General features: G+C 45.4%; 1 protein-coding gene and 1 long non-coding RNA gene across 6 annotated transcripts in view; one reads left to right on the forward strand and one right to left on the reverse strand.

Annotated features, from left to right (window-relative positions):
- LOC143905197 (uncharacterized) overlaps nt 1-23,496 on the forward strand; it is a 210,914-nt gene that overhangs the window by 128,294 nt on the left and 59,124 nt on the right. For all 4 annotated transcript variants that reach the window (XM_077420428.1, XM_077420427.1, XM_077420425.1 and 1 more), the window contains exon 2: nt 11,109-11,232. In XM_077420428.1, coding sequence (XP_077276554.1) covers nt 11,109-11,232 — 124 coding nt within the window. The remainder of the gene's footprint in view (nt 1-11,108; nt 11,233-23,496) is intronic.
- Nucleotides 1-23,496, reverse strand: part of LOC143905202 (uncharacterized) — a 202,504-nt gene that overhangs the window by 37,906 nt on the left and 141,102 nt on the right. The gene's annotated exons all lie outside the window — the stretch shown is intronic.

Here is a 23,496-nt window from a genome sequence, read left to right on the forward strand (position 1 = left end):
TATTCATAAAGGCGCTACCCGCGGTTTATCACGGTGTTTAATTTACCGGCGAGTACGTTATCGGGCACCGCGAGCAACAATTTGCCGGTGCGTCATTTTGCCGTTAATCGAAATGTGGTCGCGGACAACGACAATCGAGATGCGTAGCTTCGCGAGGAATAGACGGCGTCACCCCGCGCTGAAATTACCGGAACGTTTCATTAACGTATCTCGCCCACGTAGTAATTAGAATTATTTTTGTTCGCACGCGCGTGTCGCGTGTGGTCTTCGTAGGATCGCGATGTATCGTTGAAACGCGTCGCTCGACGAGATTTTCGAGCTCGCACTGAAACGAATATATATGTGACACCGCGCGAGTAATTACATCAGCTGCAATAACATTCTGTTACTGTTCCATTACTAAAAAGCTGAATTATCAATGATTAATACTATTCATGACTCTATCGCATATGCATCTCGCATTGAAAAGATCAAATTTACAATGGAGAACTGTTTTTGTTCAATATTTGAACTCAAATGCAAAATTGAATCGTATATGCATGGATACATTTTAAAATGAGATAAATTGATTATGTTCTCCGCTTTATTTATGAAGACTGAACATCTATTTTAATCTTATGACATTTAGCATGGTTTACAGGTTATTAGATATTCCACCCACGTGTTTTGCGATACCTAATTTCGAGTTTTATGGACGTCGAGCGTCGGCGTCAATCGAGGACAATGGAGGCAAGGTCCGAGGAAAGTAGGACGTCGATAAAAAGTCCGGAGGGTCTTCATCTCTTTCCTCCGTATTGCTTCATTACGGCGTCATAACGCCAGAAACCATAATGCACCGTCGGCAAATGAGCGGTTAACCCCGATTTAGCGGGCGCTTGCGCGGCTGCCTAGCGCTAAATAATAAATCAATAATGTAAGCTAATAATACGCGGAGTCATGGGATTTGCCGGGACGTGTACAGATGGTGATCCTCCGGCTCGGAACTGGGGAAGAGGGAGGGGAAATGGGAGAAGGCCGTACGTCGATTCCTCGCATTCGCCATATGCTGCTGCTGCTGCTGCTGCTGCTGGCACAGTCGTTGATATTGCTGCTACTACCTGATACTACCTTCGATAATAATTATACCCCCGCTTCTCGTAACCCCTATAAGCCGCCATCCATCCCTCTCGACTACAGACGTAAATCACGTTGCGCTGGCGAAGCGTCTCGAGAGGGCAACCGCTTCGCGAATAAGCTCGCTGATCATTACGTGAAATTAGCGAAGTGCGATGGTACACGATTTCGTGCCACTTCAGCTCTGTTGCCAGCTTTGGGAAGTAATTTGCGAGATGATTTCGGTGCGTCCTTGCCGGAGCCGGCGCGATGATTTTCGTTTATTTGCTGAATTATAACTTTGAGAGGTAGATTATTCAACTTGCAGCATGTAAAATTGATAACGAAGAAGGAAGATTTTTGTAATTATATATATATTTTTGTTTTACTTTAATTTTATAATATTTATTTTAATGCTACATTCACAACACGTACGTATTCTCATTATTAAAAATTTAAGCGCGGTGAAGTTTTTTTCAGATAGCGGCCTGTTTGTTTTTAATCTAAATGCGTAATAAATCTATAGTAGGAAATAACGATTTGATGCACGGAATCATTTTTATGAGTATGATTACGAAGCGGAGAGAACGCACTCCTTTATCTCGGTTATTATTATATTCGCTCGTTCGCGTTCGTCAGCACGCTCATTTTCTCACGTGTTTAATGATGCTGCACCGCTAAAGCATCCCTGGAGAGCGGCGTTTTACAGACAAAAGCTCGTCGGTCGTTATGTGAAATTAGTGAAGTGTGATGCCTCGCGATTATCTACTTTGCTCTCGTTGTTCCGTTCAGGTTCGTTGACGATTGATGTGTCGATTATCGTAGGTGCAGGACTAAGTATAGTAATATACAATTGTAAGTAACGTAGCAATATTTTTCTCTTCATAAAAGTAATATATTCGCATAATTTGGTCATTATCAGGTTTGATTTTTACATCGCAGCTATATTTTTACATGTGAGAGATATTTCGCAATTAAATTTAATTGCGAATGCTGTTGTCGTTATGGCTTCCCTTATGTTCCTTACGGCCAACAGCCAAAAATAATTAGATATTTCTTTGCGTTTCTTCACAATCCCTTTACACGCACGTTTTAATTACAGATCCTTATCCGTCATGTAACATACACGAGAAGGGCCTAATTTGCACACTTTCGAGAAATCAGCGGTCGCTGGCTAATTAACCGATGTAATGCTACGTTCAGGTCTTTGTAATTATTCTCTCTCCCTTTGTGCCCCCCGTCTTTCGGCATGAGAACAATTGACAGGTTCTACAAAGTAACGGCGAAGTATACGAAGAGCAGGTTTAAGAGAAACAAATTATTCCGGGAAACAATTTATCTTGGAAACAAATGATACACAAAGGCAATCCGTGCGTGTATCTTACGGTGAATAATGCGTTATTTGCGCAACACAAAGAGCGGAATGAGCCAAATTACGTCGCAATACAGCGTTTGTATTTGGATGCCCCGTATCTTGTTGCGGCGCACTCTGATGCGTATGAGCATATTTTGACGCGCTGCGGCGTACACTCGACGTATACAACGAGTCGATTTGTCAACAGTTAATTTGCGCGGGTATACACATAAAGGCAGGAGCACGAACAACGAGACAGTAGTGGTGATATAATTTCGGTCGTTATACTCCCTAACGCAGAACAGCGTGATTTAATTTCGCGAACCGAACGCGATATTTCGCTCGGGATATATTCGCGCTCTTCTCCGCGCGTGTCAGTTAGAGGCGATTCCGGCGTATAGTTGCGCGGTCGTTCGTTTGTCGGCGAGCCACGGTGGTTTGCGTTTCAGGCGATTGATAAGCTCCTTTGGAACAACGGAACCCCTCGGATCTTAGAGACCGGTGCGCCGGGGGACCACCTGGGACCACGCTCGTAAAGTTGGCGGTAAGCCTTGTTTATTGGTCGCGGGCGCGGGCGGAGAGATCTCTCTTTTATTTGAGGAATGAGCTTTGAGAAAGTAGGGAAATTCCATTTAGTCGTGAATAAATAACGGAGCGCGCGTGCGGCGCGGCGAATCCCTATATCGGCGTTCCCGGCCGGGTGTCTTAAATAACTTCCGTGGGACAAAACGCGCCTCTCCCGGGCGCGGCGTACGCGATAAATAAGTTGGCCGCAATGAGAGGACAATTTTACGGCGCGCACCTCCGCCGCGATAACTTAGCCCGTATGTCTGCGGAATGAAGGTCTGACACCGGGACGGAAATGAGCCGCGAGAGGTGGAACCTCGTAGTTCCGCGACGTAGATCGTCCGACGACGTGTGACTATTAGCTAAAAAGACATTTCGCCGTGGACGCGCTAAAATTACCGACGTGCATTCTAACTTATTGGAATCGTTCGACGGTGACACCTAGTATGGAAAGACAAACACAAAGCTGGAAGAATCTATAAACCGTCGCGAAATGTCACACGTAGCGTCGCAAGCGCGGTCAGTTGGAGTCGGAGTTGAAATGTCGACGAGTTTGCAATTTGCGGATATACTCGATTGGGTTGCGCGATCGATCGATCGTTCGTATATGTCTATGTCCTCGTTCGCGCTCCAACGGCGCCGCGTTGACCACTTATAAAATTACATTTTCGATGCGCGATTGGACGTTCTCGGTTAATTGAATGGATTTATTTAAGGAGCGATAAACGGAATAAGCTTTAAATATATTTATTCGGGTTGCTCATCAACGAACTTATATTATTTGTGAAATAACGTATCGGATAAATCAGACAAGTAAAAAAAGAAGGTACAATTCCGGAACTATGACTCAAAATGCCACTCGTGCTCCAATTGCTCCGACTGCTTTCCGTAAATCGTCTGTTGCGTTTTGTAACGCGACAGAGTAGCGTATTAAATATCGTGATAATTTTCTATAGGTTCAGTGGCTGTACTAACGAACGCGTATGACTACGCGAATTTATTTAGTGTGCGGTACGTCCGCGATAATGGCCGTAAAAGTCGTTTTGTCGTCGAAATTTGCCGCGTTGTCGCGATAACCTTATCTGCTGGTGTGTATGTTACCATGTGCTTAGCTATTACCACGTATACACCGACTAAACTTCGCAAATGCTATTATGCCGAGCGTACTATCAAGAGAACTGTATACGGTTTTTTTTTCCAGTCGTTACACGCAACTGATATCTCAGCACGTATACACGATTTCTGCACAATAACGTCCGCGCAGACGTTATTACTGGGTAGAGAAAGACACAAACTACTTTTTCCACTTAGAATTTGTCGATCGATCACCGTTGAATATCGATTACGTTCACCCAACTGAGGAAGTTGCCTTTATCGATTACCTGATATAATATTCTTCCGTGAGTAGCTACAAGTACCGTAAGTGACCGAGACCCCTCACACACGTGTTCATTGTTTAAATAAAATATTACAAGTTGTAGACTGGGCGTCTACGGGCATACGAGTACGCAGCCACGTACATATACACAAGACAAACTCGTTACCGCGAAAGGCGATAGAACGCGTGGTCATTCGTTTGAACAAATAGCGGTTTCGGACAATCATCTTTTGCGTCGACCAGGCCGCGAACGCCGTTGGAGGTACACGCACTCCCCGTAGCGGAAAGTGCTCGTTCGTGTGTTACAACTCGGTGAGAGCAATAATTCGCGCCGCTCGGAAGGGTTTTGGCTCGTTCGCTCGCTCCGGAACGCCACGGAATTTCGGCTGATTCGCGGCGATTCCGACGCGCCCGCGACCGCTTTCGTTTCTGCGCGCGCGGAACGATTATCCCGATCGTACAATTTATGTCGGCAAATGACTGCAATCTGCGCTCGATCTCGCGAAACACTTCCCTCCTTCTCTCCTCCTCGACCTCGACTTTCGACCCTCCTCGTCCTCCGCTGCTCCCCCCCCTTTCCGTCTCTCACGGGTTCTGCCTCGTCCGGTTCACTCGCATGCAGAAAAGTGCAAAACACCCGGAGGAAACGAGCGATTCGTGATTGGACGCCGTTAACGTTTCACTTTTTGTGGTTGAAAATTATTCATTCCCCCAGCTATGTACCGAAGGCCCGCGTACATTCTTTTCGATAATATCGTATCGCTGCTTCGCCCGCGGATAGAGATCGGTTTTCGAGGCGTAAGACACACCGACGCAAATAGATCATTGATAAACAGTTCGAGGATACGCGAACAGATATAACAACACGGTCATAACATAGGATGACTAATCTAATGACGCGAAGAGATCACACTGACGTAATGCAATCTTGATGAGCTCTGATGTTAATTCTTATGAAACGCAAGTTATCTATGTACATTCGTCAAAATGATTTATTTCTTTTATGCTGCATGAACAATTCTTTATTCATTGAACATTTTTAAAAAATAATGAAATTTTGTACATTTTTTTTCGGAAATGGCATTATCGCGCAACGCGAAAAATCTTGTTTGTCTAGACAATAATTTTATATAATATATTTTTTAATCGAAGATTTTCATGTGTGACTGGAATCCGAATGGAAAACGTTTGAATCGATGCACTACGTTATTAAGGCATGTCGGTTAATATCCTGTAATTATTTAGGCCGTAAGGTGCCATACGTGTCGTGGTGTATCGCGTTTCGGCGGAATTTAATGAACGTCGCGATCGATCGAGCTTTGTAACATTGTCGCGATCTGCATTTGCGATTTCGGTGAGAAGCAAAATGCTTGCGCGAGCGCGATGTTGCGAATCGATTATCGATTTCGGTGACGCAGAACACCGCTCGAACGACGATCCTGCGAATTGAATATTGATTTCGCGACAGCGTATAGCGTATAGCGTAAAATGCCAGCGGGTAGCGCGGCACGAATCGCGTTACGGATCGGTTATTGATTTTGATAGCGTAGTCGCATGATTCGGTGCGGAAAACGGCGAGTACGCCGATTACGTGCCTCACAAAACCGTCGATAAAGCGACTCGGAATGCAATTATTCACTTTAACGTGTTGTAAGTACGTATGATGAAAACCGACGGTCGAATTAATTTAAATCGTCTCTCTCGCCTCGACTTTTTGCCATTTAATATTAACGTTGTGCTTTTACCGCGCATTACGATACATCGCGTGCCCTGTGTAACGCGGTTCATTATTCACGCGATAATTCGCAGTTGCTTCTCCCGATGCGATTATCACGAATGACCACTCCGCTTGGCTGCGGCGTGGAAACGTTTCTATAGTGCGATGAAGCCGATGAAGGGATATTCAATTTCTACATTACGCAACGATTCCTAGTATTGAGATCGATGTGATATAACATAAAACACGCTAACACGCCGCCGGCAAAATATTTAGATATTCGAGCCAAATGACGTAATTTTTCCGTGCGCTGTTATGTCGTTATCGCGACGAGTCGGATAGAGCGCCGCGCCGCGCCGCTGCCACGCGAAGCTTATCGGGACGGTTTAAATTTTGATTGCATATTCGATGATGCGTGTACACACGCACGCACTCGCGCTCAACCCCGGCAACGAGGTAACGCCGGACGAAATGCCGCGCGGCGCGTCCGATGGCGGCAGTTTCATTTTATAGTTAATCGCTCTTTATCGAGCCAGTCGGCCGCAGTTTCCGCGTAAATTATTGCTGTCATAAATTTATCCCCGATCGGTAATTATCGGGCCGAGCCATCCGCCGGAACGGGCGCGAATTACGAGCCAATTCCAATTGGCGTTTCAGTCACTCTCTATCGCGCGGCGATGCGACGGTTATTGTTACCGGGAGGCGACTTGAACGATTTACTGCAGTGACCTTCGTTTAAAGCGCACGGCGGATTAACAATTTCGGGCGTTTCACACGAATTTCCTATTACGGCGTCACGGTTATCCGGCGCCGCGCGCGCGCGAGCGATACGCTGCAATTGCGGTAACTGCGAGCTCGCCGATAATAGCTGCACGGCGGATTGAATTGCGCGGAACATAACTGCATTGTTAACGTGAATTATAATTGCATCGAGTCGCTGCAGCATTTTCAACACGCTCGCTCTCTCTATATCTACCTCTTTCTCACTTTCATATTTCCTGCTACTCTCTCGCTCTCACCGGCGTGATGTCCTCTTGCGCATTTAATGACGCAAACGTGGTCCGTGAAGCGCGTTAAAATCTCGATAATAATTAATGTTTGCGATATCGAATGTTTGTACGTGACGCGATTACACGAGATTAATGCGAGACGGTGTAGCCGTAAGTTTGTTTTACAAATGCGAAGCGTTACATATCGAGTGTTTGAGGGTTTCTATTAATTTACGCCACGAACAGCAGCAATAACGGTTTCATTTATCGTAGCACAATTTTTATATGTATTTGCAGAATATATTTTTACTTATGAATTGCACGATTGTAATCGCTGGAGAATCTGATTTGCCGTTTATCACGCAAGTGGACAATGTAGAGAGGACAGACGCGAAACGTGACAAATAGAAGATTACGTTTGTGCTATTCCCACGATCGCCGTCGAAATTAGCATGTGGCTACGCGTATCTAACGGGTGGACACAATCGAGTGTGCGTGCAGGTTACCGCGAGCGATTGTAAAAGCTCACACGAAAGGTAAGCGAGCGATCATAGATCGTAGATAAGTACAGTCCACAGACGCCAACATCATTTTCAGCTTCGAGAAGTGTGGTCGCGGTGTTTAGGGTTGTGGGAACCTGACCGTTGAAGTTATGCAGTCAATTGCAAATACAACATTGTCTGTGACATGCAAAGATGCAACGAAGGAAGCATTAACTATTATATTAATGCAATCATTAAATAACGGTAATTATTTTTAGCGACCGAGCAAACTGTTGGAATTATGTAAGACCGAGATAACGAGAGTTATGGCTACTTTTGCAATTTGTTTAAGCGGATCGATATTCGTTTAAACGAAGTTTGCCTATCCAAACGCCAATTATTATTTATGTAACATTAATATTTCTCAACGTTAGAATCGGATTGGGTGAAACTTTCAATTAGCGGTAAAAAATTTCGAGATCAAAATCGCAAATTGCACGTCAGAGATGTTTCTTCCTAGTCAGGAAATTAATTTTGCTCAGTGAAGTCGTCAATTTACTTTAAAATTGACAGTCTCCGAAAAGTTACCCTCGTAATCGTGCATTTGTCTTCGGACGCGATCTTAGCCCCCGCCGATAATATTTCAGGTATAACGCGGCCTATTTAGCCGGTGGCAATTGCCGCGTCCTCGTAAACGAGTCTACTTATCCGGGGGGCTGATTTACCTCCCTCGCAACGCGCGTCGCCGCAACACCGCTTCCCGTTGGCAGAATGAGCAATGGTCCGAAACGGACGGGAACAGCTTGTTAATTAACTCAATTAAATTGTCAGATATTACTTTCGTTCTACCATCTATCCACGCCCCTCTCGTATCCCCGTAATATTTCCATAACAGAGGACGGGTCGTTATCCTCGAGCGTGCTGTAAATTCAAATAATCCGAGTGTGTGCTTTATTATATAATTTTCGTCGCGGGCTCTCGTGTGCCCGGCTACGAGAGACAATTGGAGAAAGAGCAGCCCTCTAACGCATCTCCCGCGACGGACTTATCGTGTTTCCGAATAGAGTCGTCGCACCGGCTGCTGGCCATCCTCGAAAACAAGAATAATTACACGATTTCGCGGTGGAAAGGACCGGAAAAAGGGATGCACGAAAGGTTAGTGGAGGAGGAGGAAAAGCTGACATCGGTTTCGCGGAGGGCAACGGCGGCGGTGGTGGCCACGTACTTTACAGGGACAAGCGGCTTTAAGCCAGCCATGCCGGCGAACATAATTCATCCGGCGTAACTCGGTGTCTCTCTTTCCCGTTACCGGCAACACGTTCCAACGCATTTCGCGCGAGCGGTGGAAGCGGGAGGAAGTCACCCTGCCCTTATTTATGGTATTGCACGACTGTACATTCAGATTCGGTCGTCGTTCCGCGGCGGCGGCGCTCCGTCCATGGAAAATGGCTTTTGCCAAGGCGTTACCGAATTATTTATATACAGGATGGAGGATCCCGGTTAACCAAGCGGCCTCCCCAAATCTGTCCTCGATTCGTTGAAGTTCATTCCTTTGGTAGTCGCGAATTTAGTTCCGGATTGCGCGCTTTATGTGGTTGCGATAATTGTACCTAAGTGGCGCCTTTGAAAGCGGGTTTCATGAAGGAAACCATGCTATTATCAAGGTACTCTGTTTATCTGCTAGCTTTACTCTATGTCCCTAAGTGAAAAAGCATTCTCGCAGCAAGAATTGCATAGTTGTTGAATTTCTAAAAATGACTATTACGTAACGAACCATTAGCTGCTAATTTTATTACTTTCTTTTCTTTGTCCGAAAGTTCGAGCTTTAATAAGCTATTTGCTATTCGAAGGGCAATATTTATGTTGAAAATTTTTTACTTAAGACGGATAGAGACAATAAATCTGAGACAATAATTTTTGTTAAATGAAGCTAAGTAAAAATATGATTTTTTTTAATTCGCAAACTCTTGCCATGCCTAGGTAAGGTGACAGACGGAGACAGGAGGAGAACGTTTCTCCGCGAACAAATCGAATTCAACACAAATTAGCGCCAGGGTGGGTTTACGAATCCGTCTTGTTGTCATGAGAAATAATTGCCGCGAGCATTCCCGCGAGACGAAAGGGAGGCTCTCGCCTTTTCCCGCGGGGTTATAATGCCGAGGACGAGGCGCCCGCGGTTATTAGTTTAGGAAGCTGCAAAGTACCTCGAAACAAAGTCTCCTTTCTCTCTCTCTCTGTCTCTCCATCAGGTAATCAATATACCAGGCGACGACCCTTGCCTCGTTTCACTTTGTCGGTTAGCATGAACCACCGGCGAGAATCCCGGCTTACTTGTTTGGTTCGTTCCAGGCGTTCGGGATAGCCGGCAGACAAGCAGTATCTTTAGCTAATAAAGCATCCTCTTCCGCTTCATCTCGTCCTCCCCCCTTCCTTACGGAGGGCGGCCGACCAAATTATAATACGCCCACCTCGTGTTTCTCCCCCGAAATGCTCTCAGACTTGATCGCTTTTCATCACGAAGCCGATTACGCGACCAGCATCCTCGAATATCTTTTTTGCCTTTGCAGTACTTTCGAATATCTTTCCCGTAAACCTTCCGCTTAATGTACTTTCAATTGGATAGTTTGCGGTTACTAGGGAGGTAGGTAGAATTTGGAAAAGTGGTTAACCATGTTGGACACGCTCAATTTTTTCACGCCGATTTATTTGATGCGTAATATAAGGAAAGGAAAAGATTAACTGAGAGCTTTACTGAAATCACTCAAGCTTTTTTAAATGCGTAGAGAATGTGCAATTAGAAATTTTTTAAAACAAAATATGAAGTAAAACCTCGCAATTTTTCTTGCATTGTATTTTTTGCGGAATTTAATAAGTACGTATATCGTAGTACAGCATCTCTGATGCGTTTCGAACTTCCCGGTAATTTTTGCAGATGTCTGGCTAGCATCTGCCTCAATTAAGTAGTGTTTAACCTGTAATTTATTCCACCGGCAACGGTCGGACGCTCGCAATTTACGCTTTAAATTGAAATGTAAAATTATCGTAGTGCATTGGATTTCCGATTGAAGAGCTCGGAGCGAGAGTGGAATAAATCTATAATTTGTAGTAAGGTCTGCTTAAAATCTGAAGTTTGTAAAATCTCGTAGATTACAGCTTTACGCTGTTTTGAACCCTTCAATTTCACGCTCGGTATACATATCCTTCCTGATTTTGCAACTTTGAATTTTTTTGCAACTAATATCAATCGACATCAACGCTGTAATGGGTCATAAGGCATCATTTATCTAAAATTGTCAAGTTGTCACGAAAGAGAAACCCCTAAGCGCGTTATTTACACGGACAATATATACTGTTGATAATAATGGAAAAGCAGTTGTTAGTGCAGCATAGAAAAAGGAATGACCAAGACACGTTCGCTAAGCTCGGCAAACATTGCGTAATTCACGTCGCGTACGCGTCATAGTTTGTTTGCACATTGTTAAGCCGCGGCGAGAGTTAGAAAATAATTCTGTCCATTTCTCTATTTCAGTCCAAGCAGTACGGCGCTGGGTTCGCTGGACCAACTGAAGGAATATCTGACGACAGTGGGAACCTGCAAATGCGGCCTCGAGTGCCCGCTCAGACCCGAACAGGTCTTCAACTTCGACCCCAAGGTAAATATGGATTTATAATATTTCCAAGAGAAATCAACGCTATTTTAATCAAATTACATTATTTTATTATTAAATTGTTGACATTTTTTATTGCGTTAAATGAAAATTGAATATATTCGTATTTCACTGCGCAAGAGGAAGAACGCAGTAATGTGTTTGACAAAAAAATGTTGAGCTTTTAACAAGGCTCCTCTTTTCCGCAATAAATCGCATTATCTTGGTTACTTGGAGATGATTATTGCGAAGTAAGTTTACCTTTGTCTAGGTGATTAAAAAAAATCAAGCAGGCATATATAATAAAGAGATCCCGGTATTAAGAATTGTTAGACTGAAGCTGATATCCATTTGCTTAATTTAGCTTAAAATTACGCGTTGCAATTCTGATGTATGTACATAAATCTCTTCTGAGATTTCTTCTGCAAGATAGAGTCGAGTGATTAAAATATCTTCTTTTTGCGTTCCGATTACGTTCTCGTTTCATGAGCGTAATCAACATGCGATGACGCTCTTACCATAATCACGCAGCACCGAAGAGAGATCTCCCGAGTTAGCGTTGCAGCAAACAAGTCAATACAGTCTCGTCGCATGTAAGCGTGATATACACCGACGAGCTGTTGCAGGCCAAGTATATATGCAGGCGGTGTCGCGCTTATTCGGGACGTTCATTATGTTTTATCCTTTTACATTTGTACCGTCGAGAGAGAGTTATTTTGACGCGTCGCGACGGCGAAAGTTCACAGTACAACCTGTTATAGCTGCGCGTCACGAGCATGAGCATAATCACGCTTAATCGCCGACGGCAGTTAGGCACCGTTTATTTTTTTATCGTGCGTTCGTAATTGGTCCGCGTTTTCCGTGTACATGCAGCCTCGCGAGTCTCGTGACTTACCGGGGATAAAATATCGCTATTGTGCGTGCAGACGACAGCGAGGCGTCTCGCCGAGAATGTATCGCGCCGTGCCGATCTCACCTTCTCCCCGAATCGATTAGGAAGTGTAATTCTCGTGACGACTAGGAAGAAATTATTTCTCGTGACTGAACGAAAACCTCGATTAAGCGTTACCGTAATCAAAACGCGTGGCTCGATGGGTATCTAAGAAAGAAATCTCATTTCCGTTATATTTAACAATTTCGTTAGTTAACAATTACAAATTAACGATTTCGAATCATTTAATAATTTAATAGACACAGCGCTATTTAAAATACGTAGAACTTATTGTGTTCTACAATCAGTGTGGCTTATATTAATTATCATAATCGGCGAATATTGTTCGGTGATATTTTAATTACAATGAAGAAATATCGCGATTGACAAAATAAAGTCCTACGCGGCTAAAATGTCACAGAACATTTAAAATTGATTTTGTATTAATAATAGAGCATGCTTTTATTATCCTTGTTTGTTATTTAACAGCAGCGTGTAGTTGTAAAGTACTAGAGATTTCTCTGTGGTGCATGTTAACAACGGTATCTTATTAAGCGCTATCATTTCCCGACCAATCTAGTGTTCTCTCGATTCTACTGAAAGTTCTCTCTCTCTCTCTCTCTCTCTCTCTCTCTCTCTCTCTCTCCTCTCTCTCTCTCTCTCTCTCTCTCTCTCCTCTCCCTCTCTCTCTCTCTCTCTCTCTCTCTCTCTCTCTCTCTCTCTCTCCTCTCTCTCTTTCGTTTCGAGTTCATAGAAACGACGATGAATCACGTCCGTGGAGCAGTCCCGGAAAATCGTACCTCTCACGAAACATCGCCGCGAACAAAACACAATCGAGCGTCCCGGCGCTATTTCTGCCGGCACGGCTGCCGTAAATACGTAATTTTTCTTACTTCCGCTATTTAGATATTTATAGTGCATTTGCGAGAGAGAGAGAGAGAGAGAGAGAGCGCGGCGGCACGTATCTCGGCCCGCGCCAACGATCCCGAAGAAATATCGCGATTGTGCGTGCCAACGATCGCGGCTTATTAAGAAATATCGCGCTCCGGGCACGTAACCGTTGTTCACCCATGAAGCGAAATGTGTGCGTCCGCTTCGAAAAAGGGTGCTCTGCATTTTGCGTTTATGATGCGATCTCTAAAACTCCGTAACGCGTGCCGATGTTCGACCGATGATTATCGAAATGCGAAATCATTTCACGGCGATCGGTCGATTGTAGTCGCGTCTTCGATTGTGCAAGATTAATTTTTGCGTACCGGTTTTTCGGGAGGGAGATAAAGGGTATAATAAGGCTAATTTCGTGCCGGGCTTCAGCGCATAAATTAAAAATTTAGGAAAGTATTGGACACGTCGCGTCGGTAGATAACGGGGGACGAAGAGAGAAAGAGAGAGGGTGAGAAGGAGGAGGAAGGAGAGGACGCTCATCAGTTTTGCTTAATTATTCCGGTAGCATGCGACGATATACGAGGAAAACGTATAATTATCCGTGCACCTGCTTGCTAACCACTCACTCAGCCGCTGTTGCTCGCCATCGTATACCCAGTGCACCATCGGTGCGTTAATACGTTCCCTAATTAAAGTTTATCGTGTTTCACCGATCTGAGGAGAGACTCCGGACATAGGTATACCGATCCGGTCCGCCGTGTCGACGACACAACGATCAACACGCTAATAATTAATAATCATTTGCATATCTCTAACACCGTAACATGAATACGATACGAATCATATCGGGTTTATCGACGATAGCTTATAATTACCGCTGACATCTCTCGTCGCTTTCATCCCTATACGAATCATATATAGATTTTTCGGAAATGCGAAATCAATAATTTAGCCAATAGTCACTGTTATTTATATTCCAGTTCGAAAACAGCTAGACATAAGCTTACTTTGATAAATACGTGTAAATCTTTCAATACCATTTTTTAATATTTTTTAAATGTTGAATTTTTCAATGCCATTTTTTTAGTATTAAAAAAAATATTAAAAAATGGCATTTTGAAAGATTTAATCATTATATCACTGTATCACAACGTCATACTCAATGAAGTGGAAAGTAAAATATAAATGTTCAACTCTCTTAATAAAATTTTTAACTCTTCGGCGCGTAACGTCTCAATGGCACTGAAAGATTTAAAATAACAGCCACTACGGCGCGATCGTATCGAGATATCTTAGACGCATTTCCACGATGCTTCGCGCGAGCAAAGCGGACTATCTTCTGACATTCTCCGGCGAGTATAGATAGTATCGTGGCATTCACAATGCAAACTCACCTGGACAATAGCACTCGAGTGCTCGTCCGTCTCGGATAAAGTGGGGAAGAGAGTCTGGAGGAGAAGTACGTGGATTGTCGAGTGAAATCGGCTTGGTTGCTCGGGCACTTCGCGCTGCATCTCGAAGTGCATCGCTTTCGTTCACGGCAGTCGGCCTCTCGAATCGCGACACGAGATTATTATGGTAATCGAGCAACATCGCTCATGGTTCCGTCACGGCTCTCCCACGCTTTTTTCGCTGAGGTCTCAATGCGTCAGATTGGATAATCGGGACGATATCACGCCTGCTCATACAATAGGTATAGTGGGAGCGCGAATAAAAAATATATTCACGAAAAGTACAAGTACGATCTTTATTTTATCAACGTATATTTTGATTGAACTTCCTCTTCTCGAAGTAATCCATAAATGGATCCTATCTTTTTGAGCTAATGACACAGCGCGATAAATAACTATATTTTTGACGTCTTACACCGTGTACCGTTACTGGTAAAATATTACGGCAAGCGGACCTGACGCGTTTTAATATGGACCTGACGCAGGCCGGGTAATATCAGAACACGCCGCGATAATGGATCGACTTCGCGATACGAACTTTGATACAACGTCTTTCTCAAACGACTCGCTCCTGGCGCATTTACAAGCAGCGCACACACACACACACACACGCGCTTGCGCGCACGCACGCGTGTCCATGAGTATCTCCACCTGCATTAATCAGGCACCGTAACTATCGAGGCGATCTCTCACGGTCTATACCATCTGCCGGAGACAGCAGCCTTAACGTCTCTCTACGGACCTTTGATTTGGCTCGATTCTTTATCGCCCCCGCGCTACCGGCGCGGCCGGGTTCCCTTCTTTCTGCCTTTTCTCCCGATGCTCCTTTTGTAACTGCCGACGTTTCCGCCTATTGTTGCGCATACAACGGCGCGAGAAATCACCGATGTGGGGAACGATTCCTCCGGTTTCCCGCGGCAGTATCCTCGAAATGTTATCGCATAAACGGAGCGTCGCGTCCATGAACTCCGCGTTGGGTTCAGCATGTAAAAAACTCTTTTTAGAACAGCAAATTCTGATCGCGATACCGTTGGAGTAATATCACTTTTTTTGCCAATTTTTTCCGAGATGCACTTGCTGCCTATTATGTTTGATCTGATACCGATTAAACAGGTAGCGACTGTGAGAAGAGGGTGATCGTGTAACGATACGATTTTACGAGTGTCATAATTAACACGAAGCAAATTACGTTTTTTATCGCGCCGGCGTAATGATATTTTGACATTCAGAAGCCAGCATATATAAAGTTTTCATTTGTCGCAAGTCTATCCGGTACCCGTCTGCGTTTCGAGGCGTTAGTTTATGGAGTTGTTGCTATCCATTATCGCTTTCAGAGGAACGGCAGGATGACTCGGGTGTGTCTCGACGAATGTATTAGACGAGCGCTTAAGCTCGCATACGAGTTGCGCCGTGACGTTAACAAAGGGTAAGCGAGTACCCTTTTATTACACCAAGCCCGTCTCGCTTAAGCCCGTGCGTAAAGTAATTTGCCTTAATGAATTTGCATCTTCTCTTTCCATCGCGTTTCTCTCTGCTTCCGTCCCGTTTCCTCCGGCCTGCATTTTTGATTCACAATTAAACGGCAGTTACCTCCGTCTAGGAAAAATCTCAATGAAAACATTTTTCTCGGGACCGCTCAACTTCTCGCTAGCATCAGCTTTCGCGAGAATACGCTTTTAATCCTTTGCATTAATTATAATATACTTTTTAGTGTCGTTTTTCCATTACTTCTATAGTGCTTTTACTCGTTTAATCATATTCAACGATCACCAAAAATGTTAAAACATTTTATGGCAAAAATTCTTTTTTTTTTTAATAGAAATGCACATATTAAATTAATCGTTTCATATTTATCGGCTCGTGCAAGTCTTTTGGTGCTACGATAGGAAAAATAACGACAATATCTCACGACATGTTTACGACGAGTTTTATTTACGACGTGCTTCATAAACCATATACGAAATTATACGAACGTGCATCGAGTCATATTTTCGATGGCTATGGTAATTTCTTATCTTTTCAATTATAGTTTCTTTCGCGATTTCTCCGACGCGCTTGCAAATATACCGATTTTCACGGTACAAAAGAGTAATTACTCGAGCAATGTACGAAGTATGAATTTCGCGGATAAGGTGAAAGAGTGCCGTCAAAGAGCGTACCCTTGAAAGATGCTCTTTTGTAATCGGCTCGGGCCCATCGGCAGGGAAACAAACTTCGCTCTTACAAAGAAAGTAATCTTGCGCGATGTCTCGGTTCGTATTCCGGCAAACCTCAAAAGTTTCGCCGAGAAAAAGAAGGGAATCCAAGATCGTGGGCAGCGAGGGGATGGAATTTCGGAGTCCCCCTTTGTAATTGCCAAACGGTCCGAGACCGAGAGGAAGGGCGAGATTGTCGAACTGTGATCGTCCGGAGAAACTTCGACACGCAACGTAATGCACCAAAGAGCCGTTCGGAACTTGTCGTTTTTGCTTCTCGTTTTATCGACTTCATTTTTTATCCCTGGCTTTTTCGGTTGTCGATAGAAGATAGGCAGAGCTCGCGAAACGTGATCTAAGAACGTCGTAAGTAGTTCGATAACCGTTCAGCCTTCTATATTTTACTTTCGGGATTTACCAAATTGCGACCGATCGCGTTTTATAAATCACGAGTTTGGTAGAGACTGTTTTTTCAATTATACACATGGTAACGAGTGCGTTAAATTTTGAAAACGGAGGAGTTTCTGTCCGCGGCGTATAATCGCGCGAGATGCAATTTTCCATTGTTTTCGATTATTCGCGAGACATCGCGATCTCTCGCGCGTTCGTTGCAGATTTGTGGTTTGATGTGCAAAACTCGCGATCGTATATATATATATACAGTACAAGCAGCGCGTGGATATCGTGCGCTCCCGATAATACTGGGATAATTCGATTTCCTCAGAATTGCCGGGCTTGCTTCGCTCAAATTGAATTTCTATTAATAAAAACGGGGTATCGGTCGCTTGTGTATATTCTCCTTTTCTCTCTCTCTTTTTCTCTCTCATACTGCCTCTTTCCTCTCTTCTTCCCGTTTCGTTCGCCGCAGCTCCGGATTTCTCCCTTTCTCCGCTTTCGCGTCCCCCCGCACTCTTTCTCTTCCTCCGCACTTCTCGTCTCCCTCTACAGCCTCCCTCCCGCTCGTTCAATCTCCCTGTCTCCCTGCCAGTCTACCGCGACGTATAAATTTATTGCGCTCATTAAGTTGAAATATGGCATCGGGTACGTTCAAAGTTTATGAACGTTAATGCGACCGCGGTGAATAAGACCGCGCGCGGCTCGTTGCTCACGCTATGTAAAACGCCGTGGCCAGTTTTGCTCGAAAGAAAATCCAGCCCGACAGCGCGACTTGCGACGATTCGAAGGACATCGCTCGTCATGACCGTCGTGTATCCGTTACCGTCGAGATTACCCTCGAGATATCGAGGGTCATTGCTCGACGAACGATTGATGGCGCTTTGTTTGTGATAAACCCTCCATGTTTTGCATCTATGCTAAGCTGTAGAAGACGATGTTGCACGAGAAGAGTTTCACTACGAAATATAGCAATAAGCGCTTGCTATTTATTTGTTGCATTCATCGGTAACGTTTCCAATTTGAGAGTTCATTGATGCAGCAGCACTCTGGGTTCGTTTTCTTAAACGCTTGTGAAATTTAATCTTGAAACGGAGAAAATTTAAATGTAGATTATTTTGCCGAGTTCTCGGAGAAATGAATTAGAGCATTGTTGTTACATTCGATCCTTCGATTTACGTGCTGGACGTAACTCAGCTTCGCGATGCAGCGATTTCCGAGTCGTTGAACGGTCGAAATTTGGCGCGAAGCAATTCGATTTGTCGCTCGGCGCTCGCGCGTTTATCGTGAAATACTGAGAGTAGACGGACAACGTGGAAACATTTTCACGGCTCGCTGCGCTAAAACACTAGCCGTGGTTCCTCCGGGGATCGCCGATCGGCGGTTGCCGATCTCGTGGATCGAAAACCGCGGTATCGTTAATATGATTTCCGACTCGCTCCGCCGCCACGGTCGCCGCTGCTGACCGAGGCGAGGCGCGAAGAGAAGGGGTCGAAGGGTGGCTACACACTCCCTTGGTCGTAGGAGTGCCCGCATTGCAGCGAACAACGGAGAAGGGCTCCGCCGGGGACACTTGAGGTGAATGTTTTGCGAATGGTCGGTAGATGTCTGGTTTGCTCGAGGCTGATATCGACCTGGGTCTCGAGTCTGGAGCCGCCGCCTTCGATCCCCTCTACATCGTTTTCTCCTCCACCAGCACCACCACCACCGTCGACACCGGCACCACCACCGGCACTATCGCCACTAGGACGGCTCGTTTCCACCACCAGCAGCGGATACACCTCTCTCGCGCGCCGCTCAAAGTTCACGTCCGTTTCATATGTCTCACCTCGTTCCATCACGGATTCCAGCTTCTCGTCTCGCTCCCGCGGGAGCCTCGGGCGACCCGCTCTTTGCCTTCTCCTTCCGCGTCTCCCGGTCGGCGCCCACACATCTCCCGTTCGTCACCCAACGTCCCTCGCTCTTCCCCACTTTCGTGTCTCTCGCTCTCTCACTTTCTCTGTCTCCGCTTGTCGATCCTTGGCGCTCTGTTTTGTTTGGCTCTGTCTATTCCACAAGCCTCTCTCTCGCGGAGTCCCGGGACTCGGCGGTCTCTTCACCCCTTTCCCGGCGAGAGAACGCGCTACCCTCCTCCTTCTCCTCCTCCTTTCGTCTCGTCGTCGCTCGCGTCCGTCGCTTTTCTCCTACGAATTCGTCTCTCGCGGGGTAGGGTAGAAGATCGTTCACCCTACCTGCCTCGATTCGCCGCTTCTACGCCTCTCATCCCTGGGTTCCGGCAACGGCTCCGCGTTCAATCCACTCGCCCGTTCGCTCGACGATACGAGTTCCATAGTGAGAGAGAGAGAGTGTTTCCGATGGGATGGGAAAAAGCGCCGCGGCGCGTCGTGACGCGACGCGTCGCTCAGCGTCGGACGTAACTCGCACACATCTCTCGACGAATTCTCGCGACGCCTCGGGGGGAGGAGGAGGAGGAGGAGGAGGAGGAGGAGAGACACGGGACGGGTCAAGCTTTTAGGGTAGATCGACTGAAAGCAACGATGTGGAAGCAGTGGCTGCTCCCCGCTGTTCTCCTCGCGTTGATTAGTGGAAATTTAACGCGTCGCTCTCGCATCCAGACGCGAACAAATTACTTCCTGCATTTTCCTTTGACTCGCGTGATGACGGGAAAATCCTACGAAATTGGCACACGAGTCACGTATTTATTCAAAATGCTTCAGGTACGCGCTGATCTTCATGCCGTGAAAAATCCATTTTTATTCTGAATGTATTTTATTCATGCACATCAAGATCGTATTTTTGTATTTTTTTATCAAATTTTTTTTCTTTTACATAAACGTCAATATATCATCTCTCTGCGATATTCGAATAAACCTTTTCGACGTTATCTTTTTTTCTTATTCTATAGCTTCTGCAACTCTCTTTATCGTGATTTCTCTATGATTTAGGAATGAGAGGAGATACGATTGTGCGTAACAATTTTTTCTTCATAATATATAGATATTTTCTTTTGTTATTGCTAAAATATTTTGCTGTACCCCGAACTTGATGACTAATTTGTGATGCTCGACCACATTAATTTTCTTAATGATTGTATGTCAGTGCTCTGTTAATTTTACACTATCCTCTACGAGCGAAGAGAGAGGAAGAGAGAGATCTCTTTCTCTCTCTCTGGGAGAGAACTCGAGGTGGATCTCGACTAATTAAAAGTAACGAGAGCAGAAGTAACGCGTCCGAGATTATTACGTCGCGGCCTGAACATGCGGGTTACTTAAGTCGCTTCGCGCTTTCTCTGCAAAAGCAACTTCGTTAGGATGCGATTCAATTTCGGTTGGACGGCGGTTTCCTCTTCGGCCCGGCAGCCTCGCGTGAGAATCACGATTCGGTCGGATTGTCCGTAACCTCTGGTCCGTACAGAACCGTCTCTTACGGTCGACAGGTACGTTGGCTCACCTGCAGCCACACGCACAGCAGACAGGCCGAACGAGAACGGGATGGGAGGAGTGGAAGGGAAGGGCGGAACGGAGACGGAACGAGATGGAACGAGATAGGGTGGAAAGGTACTAGCTCTGGCTATAGAGGACTGCTAAATCCTGGCCGTGGCCCCGGCTTGTCCGTGTAATTTATGACGAGCCAGTCCGAGAGGTACCGAGAGCCTGTCGTGGAAGGACGCAGATAGGAGCAGTAACAGTCTGCTTCCTCCTGTGAAATATAATTCCCGCGCACATTCACGGTTGGATAATCCACGTTCGCTTTGCATGAAAACTTATTACGCTCCCGGTAACGTAAGCGCCCGCTCGCGCCCGCCGCTCGCGTTGTTGGCGCGAGCGAGCGAGCGAACGAGTGTCCGGCCGGACCCGAGACTCATTGTCGCTCGGTCGCTCCGCTCCGCTCCTCTCCACTCTTCTCTTCAGCGTCCGGCATGACAAGAGCAATTACACTTTTAAATTACGTTACACGATATTAAGCCCCTTTTCTTCTTCTTCCCCCCGTTCGTACGTATGTACGTTCGTTCATTTTTTTCCGCGTTCCTTCCCGGCCACCGTGTCCGCTCTGTCCATTCATCTCCCCTCGTGCCCTCCTGAATTTCCCGAATACTTCACCGTTTTCCCCCCTCTTTTTCTTCTTATTATCTTTATTCAGATTCTCCGTCGCAGATTTCGTATTTCTGGACTCCGTTTCATAAAACTGAAGGACTTGCAATTGTTGCTGAAGGATATTAACCAATGATCCGGGAACAGAGAATACGAGTTAACATTTTGTGTTTAATTTAACATTACAGATGTAGGTTCATGTAACGAAACTCTGCTTATCGCTATAACGATTATCTGTCAGTTACCGTTTCAACTTTGTTGAAACTCCGTATACTTTTATCTCAAAAACTTTGCCTGTCGTTGTTCATCCTTACGTAGCGTCAAGCAGGAATAATTACGCTAGTTAATATTGCATTATACGATATTAAATTCTTGCTTTAACTTTCATTATTGCCATCTCTTCAATTCCCACCGGTCTAAACTCTCGTTTCTTACTATTGTCTTCGGTATATCCGGTATCCGTTTTCTCATTCTCGCCGTGTTTTTAGCGCTCCGTGCGGATTCTTGCTGCCTGGCTAAAACTGTTGCGCTCAAACCATATTTATCTCCGTCCGCCTTCATTTCCCTATTCTAATTTTCCCTTCTTTCATTTGTATCCGTTTTTCCATTTCGCGAAGCTCTCCGCTCTCTCGCGGCTGTCCTCTTCAGCGTCGAGTCTGACAAGAGCAATTACACTTTTAAATTACGTTACGCGGTATTAAGCCCTTTCTTTCGTCGTCTTTTTTATACCTCGCTGGCCACCGTGCCCGCTTCATTTTCATTTCCTTTCTCGCCATTTTGCCGTTCTTTCCGGATGTCTCCCTCTCTTCCTCTCTTTCTCTCTTCCTCCTTCCCTTCACCATCCATTTTTTCATGATTCTCCTCGTTCTTCAGGTTTTTATCGTCCGCCGTGAAATAATTTCCGAGCGCCCGAGCCACCGAGGGGATATCCTTCCCTCGGCCTGTTTTTCTTTGGAATCTTCCGCAGTGTCTATCCGCATATTTTCATCCATTTCACTCAGATTTTCACTTCCGTTTGTTCTTTTTTCTTTCGTTCGCGACAACTGTATAACATAGTTACCGACGCTATTATGTCATCCTGTAGTCAACATGATTTCGTTAAGGCGATCGCGTTGTATTCAATTTTCCTTCTTCGCACGCCGCTTTTGTCCGATCGTCGTCGTCGTTTTTCCGCTTCTTACCTTCGTCGCCGACTGTACTCATTGTATTCAATTTTCTTCCCCTTCCCGGTTTTTCTTCTCGCTTCGTCGTTTCCTGCGGCATCTCTCTCCACCGACGGCATACTCACCGCGGGAATAATAATTACCTTTTCACCACCGACGCGAGGTCGAAGAATAGAAGAGGGTCGTTTTAATTATTTTATCGCGTGACCGGCAACCGCGACCTCTGTCCCTCTTCCCCCTCATCCTCCCCCGACCTGTCCTTCGTGATATCGGACACGATGGGACGCGCGACGTGACTGACGTTTCATTAATATCGCCGTATTGACTCGGGTGTCGCGATGCTTACATTAATTTCAGCGTCCGCGAACGTGAAAGAACGCGCTCTATTAAATTAAGTAAGTAAACGGCAGTCCGATTATTGACCTACGGAGGAAACGATTAATTTTATTTCGTTAACATTGACATATGACTTTATATTAGCTGATTTTTTAAAAATTCCATTACATCCCTTAATTTAATTCACTTCTTTTATTTTATTAAGTTTTAAAGAGATTTGATATTTACAATCGATTACCTCGATTGTCTGATTTTTAATTCAACTGTGAAAACTCAACTGTCCGTTTATTTTATCATTTTCCATTGAAATACCCATTTTTTCCTAGTACAGGTTGCCGGATACGATTCGTGAATTTCTGTAACAGGAGTCTCTTACTTGTTGGCGGTGGCGAACAAATTTTCCGGCAGCGGCGTGCACAGTAATCTAACTAGAGGCGGTGCCGTTTTCTTTGACGGTTAGCTCCTAATAAATCAGGCAGAGACCGGGGCGGATACGCGCGAGTGCACGCGGATGGCGAGGGTGCGCGGGGGTGCACGCGACGGGTTATTCGCTGGTTCGTCCCGCCGGTATTTCCGCCAGCTATTCAATTTGCGGGCGTTTCGCGCCGGCTCGTCCCGGACAAATGATTTCACGCTGGGTCTGCTTTCCCCCTCCTCTCTCTCTCTCTCTCTCGCTCTCTCGGGTCATAGATGCTGCACACACCAGAGACATTCGGTCGACAGTATCTACTCTCTCGGAGGAAAAGAGATACCCCCGTCTAACTTGGAGCAGCCGCGGGATGGTGCACAACGGACAACGGATCAGCCTCGCGTTGCGCATTCTGA

Source organism: Temnothorax americanus, unplaced genomic scaffold (assembly GCF_048541705.1).
Source record: "Temnothorax americanus isolate GAGA-0224 unplaced genomic scaffold, ASM4854170v1 Scaffold6, whole genome shotgun sequence".
Classification (NCBI taxonomy): Eukaryota; Metazoa; Arthropoda; class Insecta; order Hymenoptera; family Formicidae; genus Temnothorax; species Temnothorax americanus.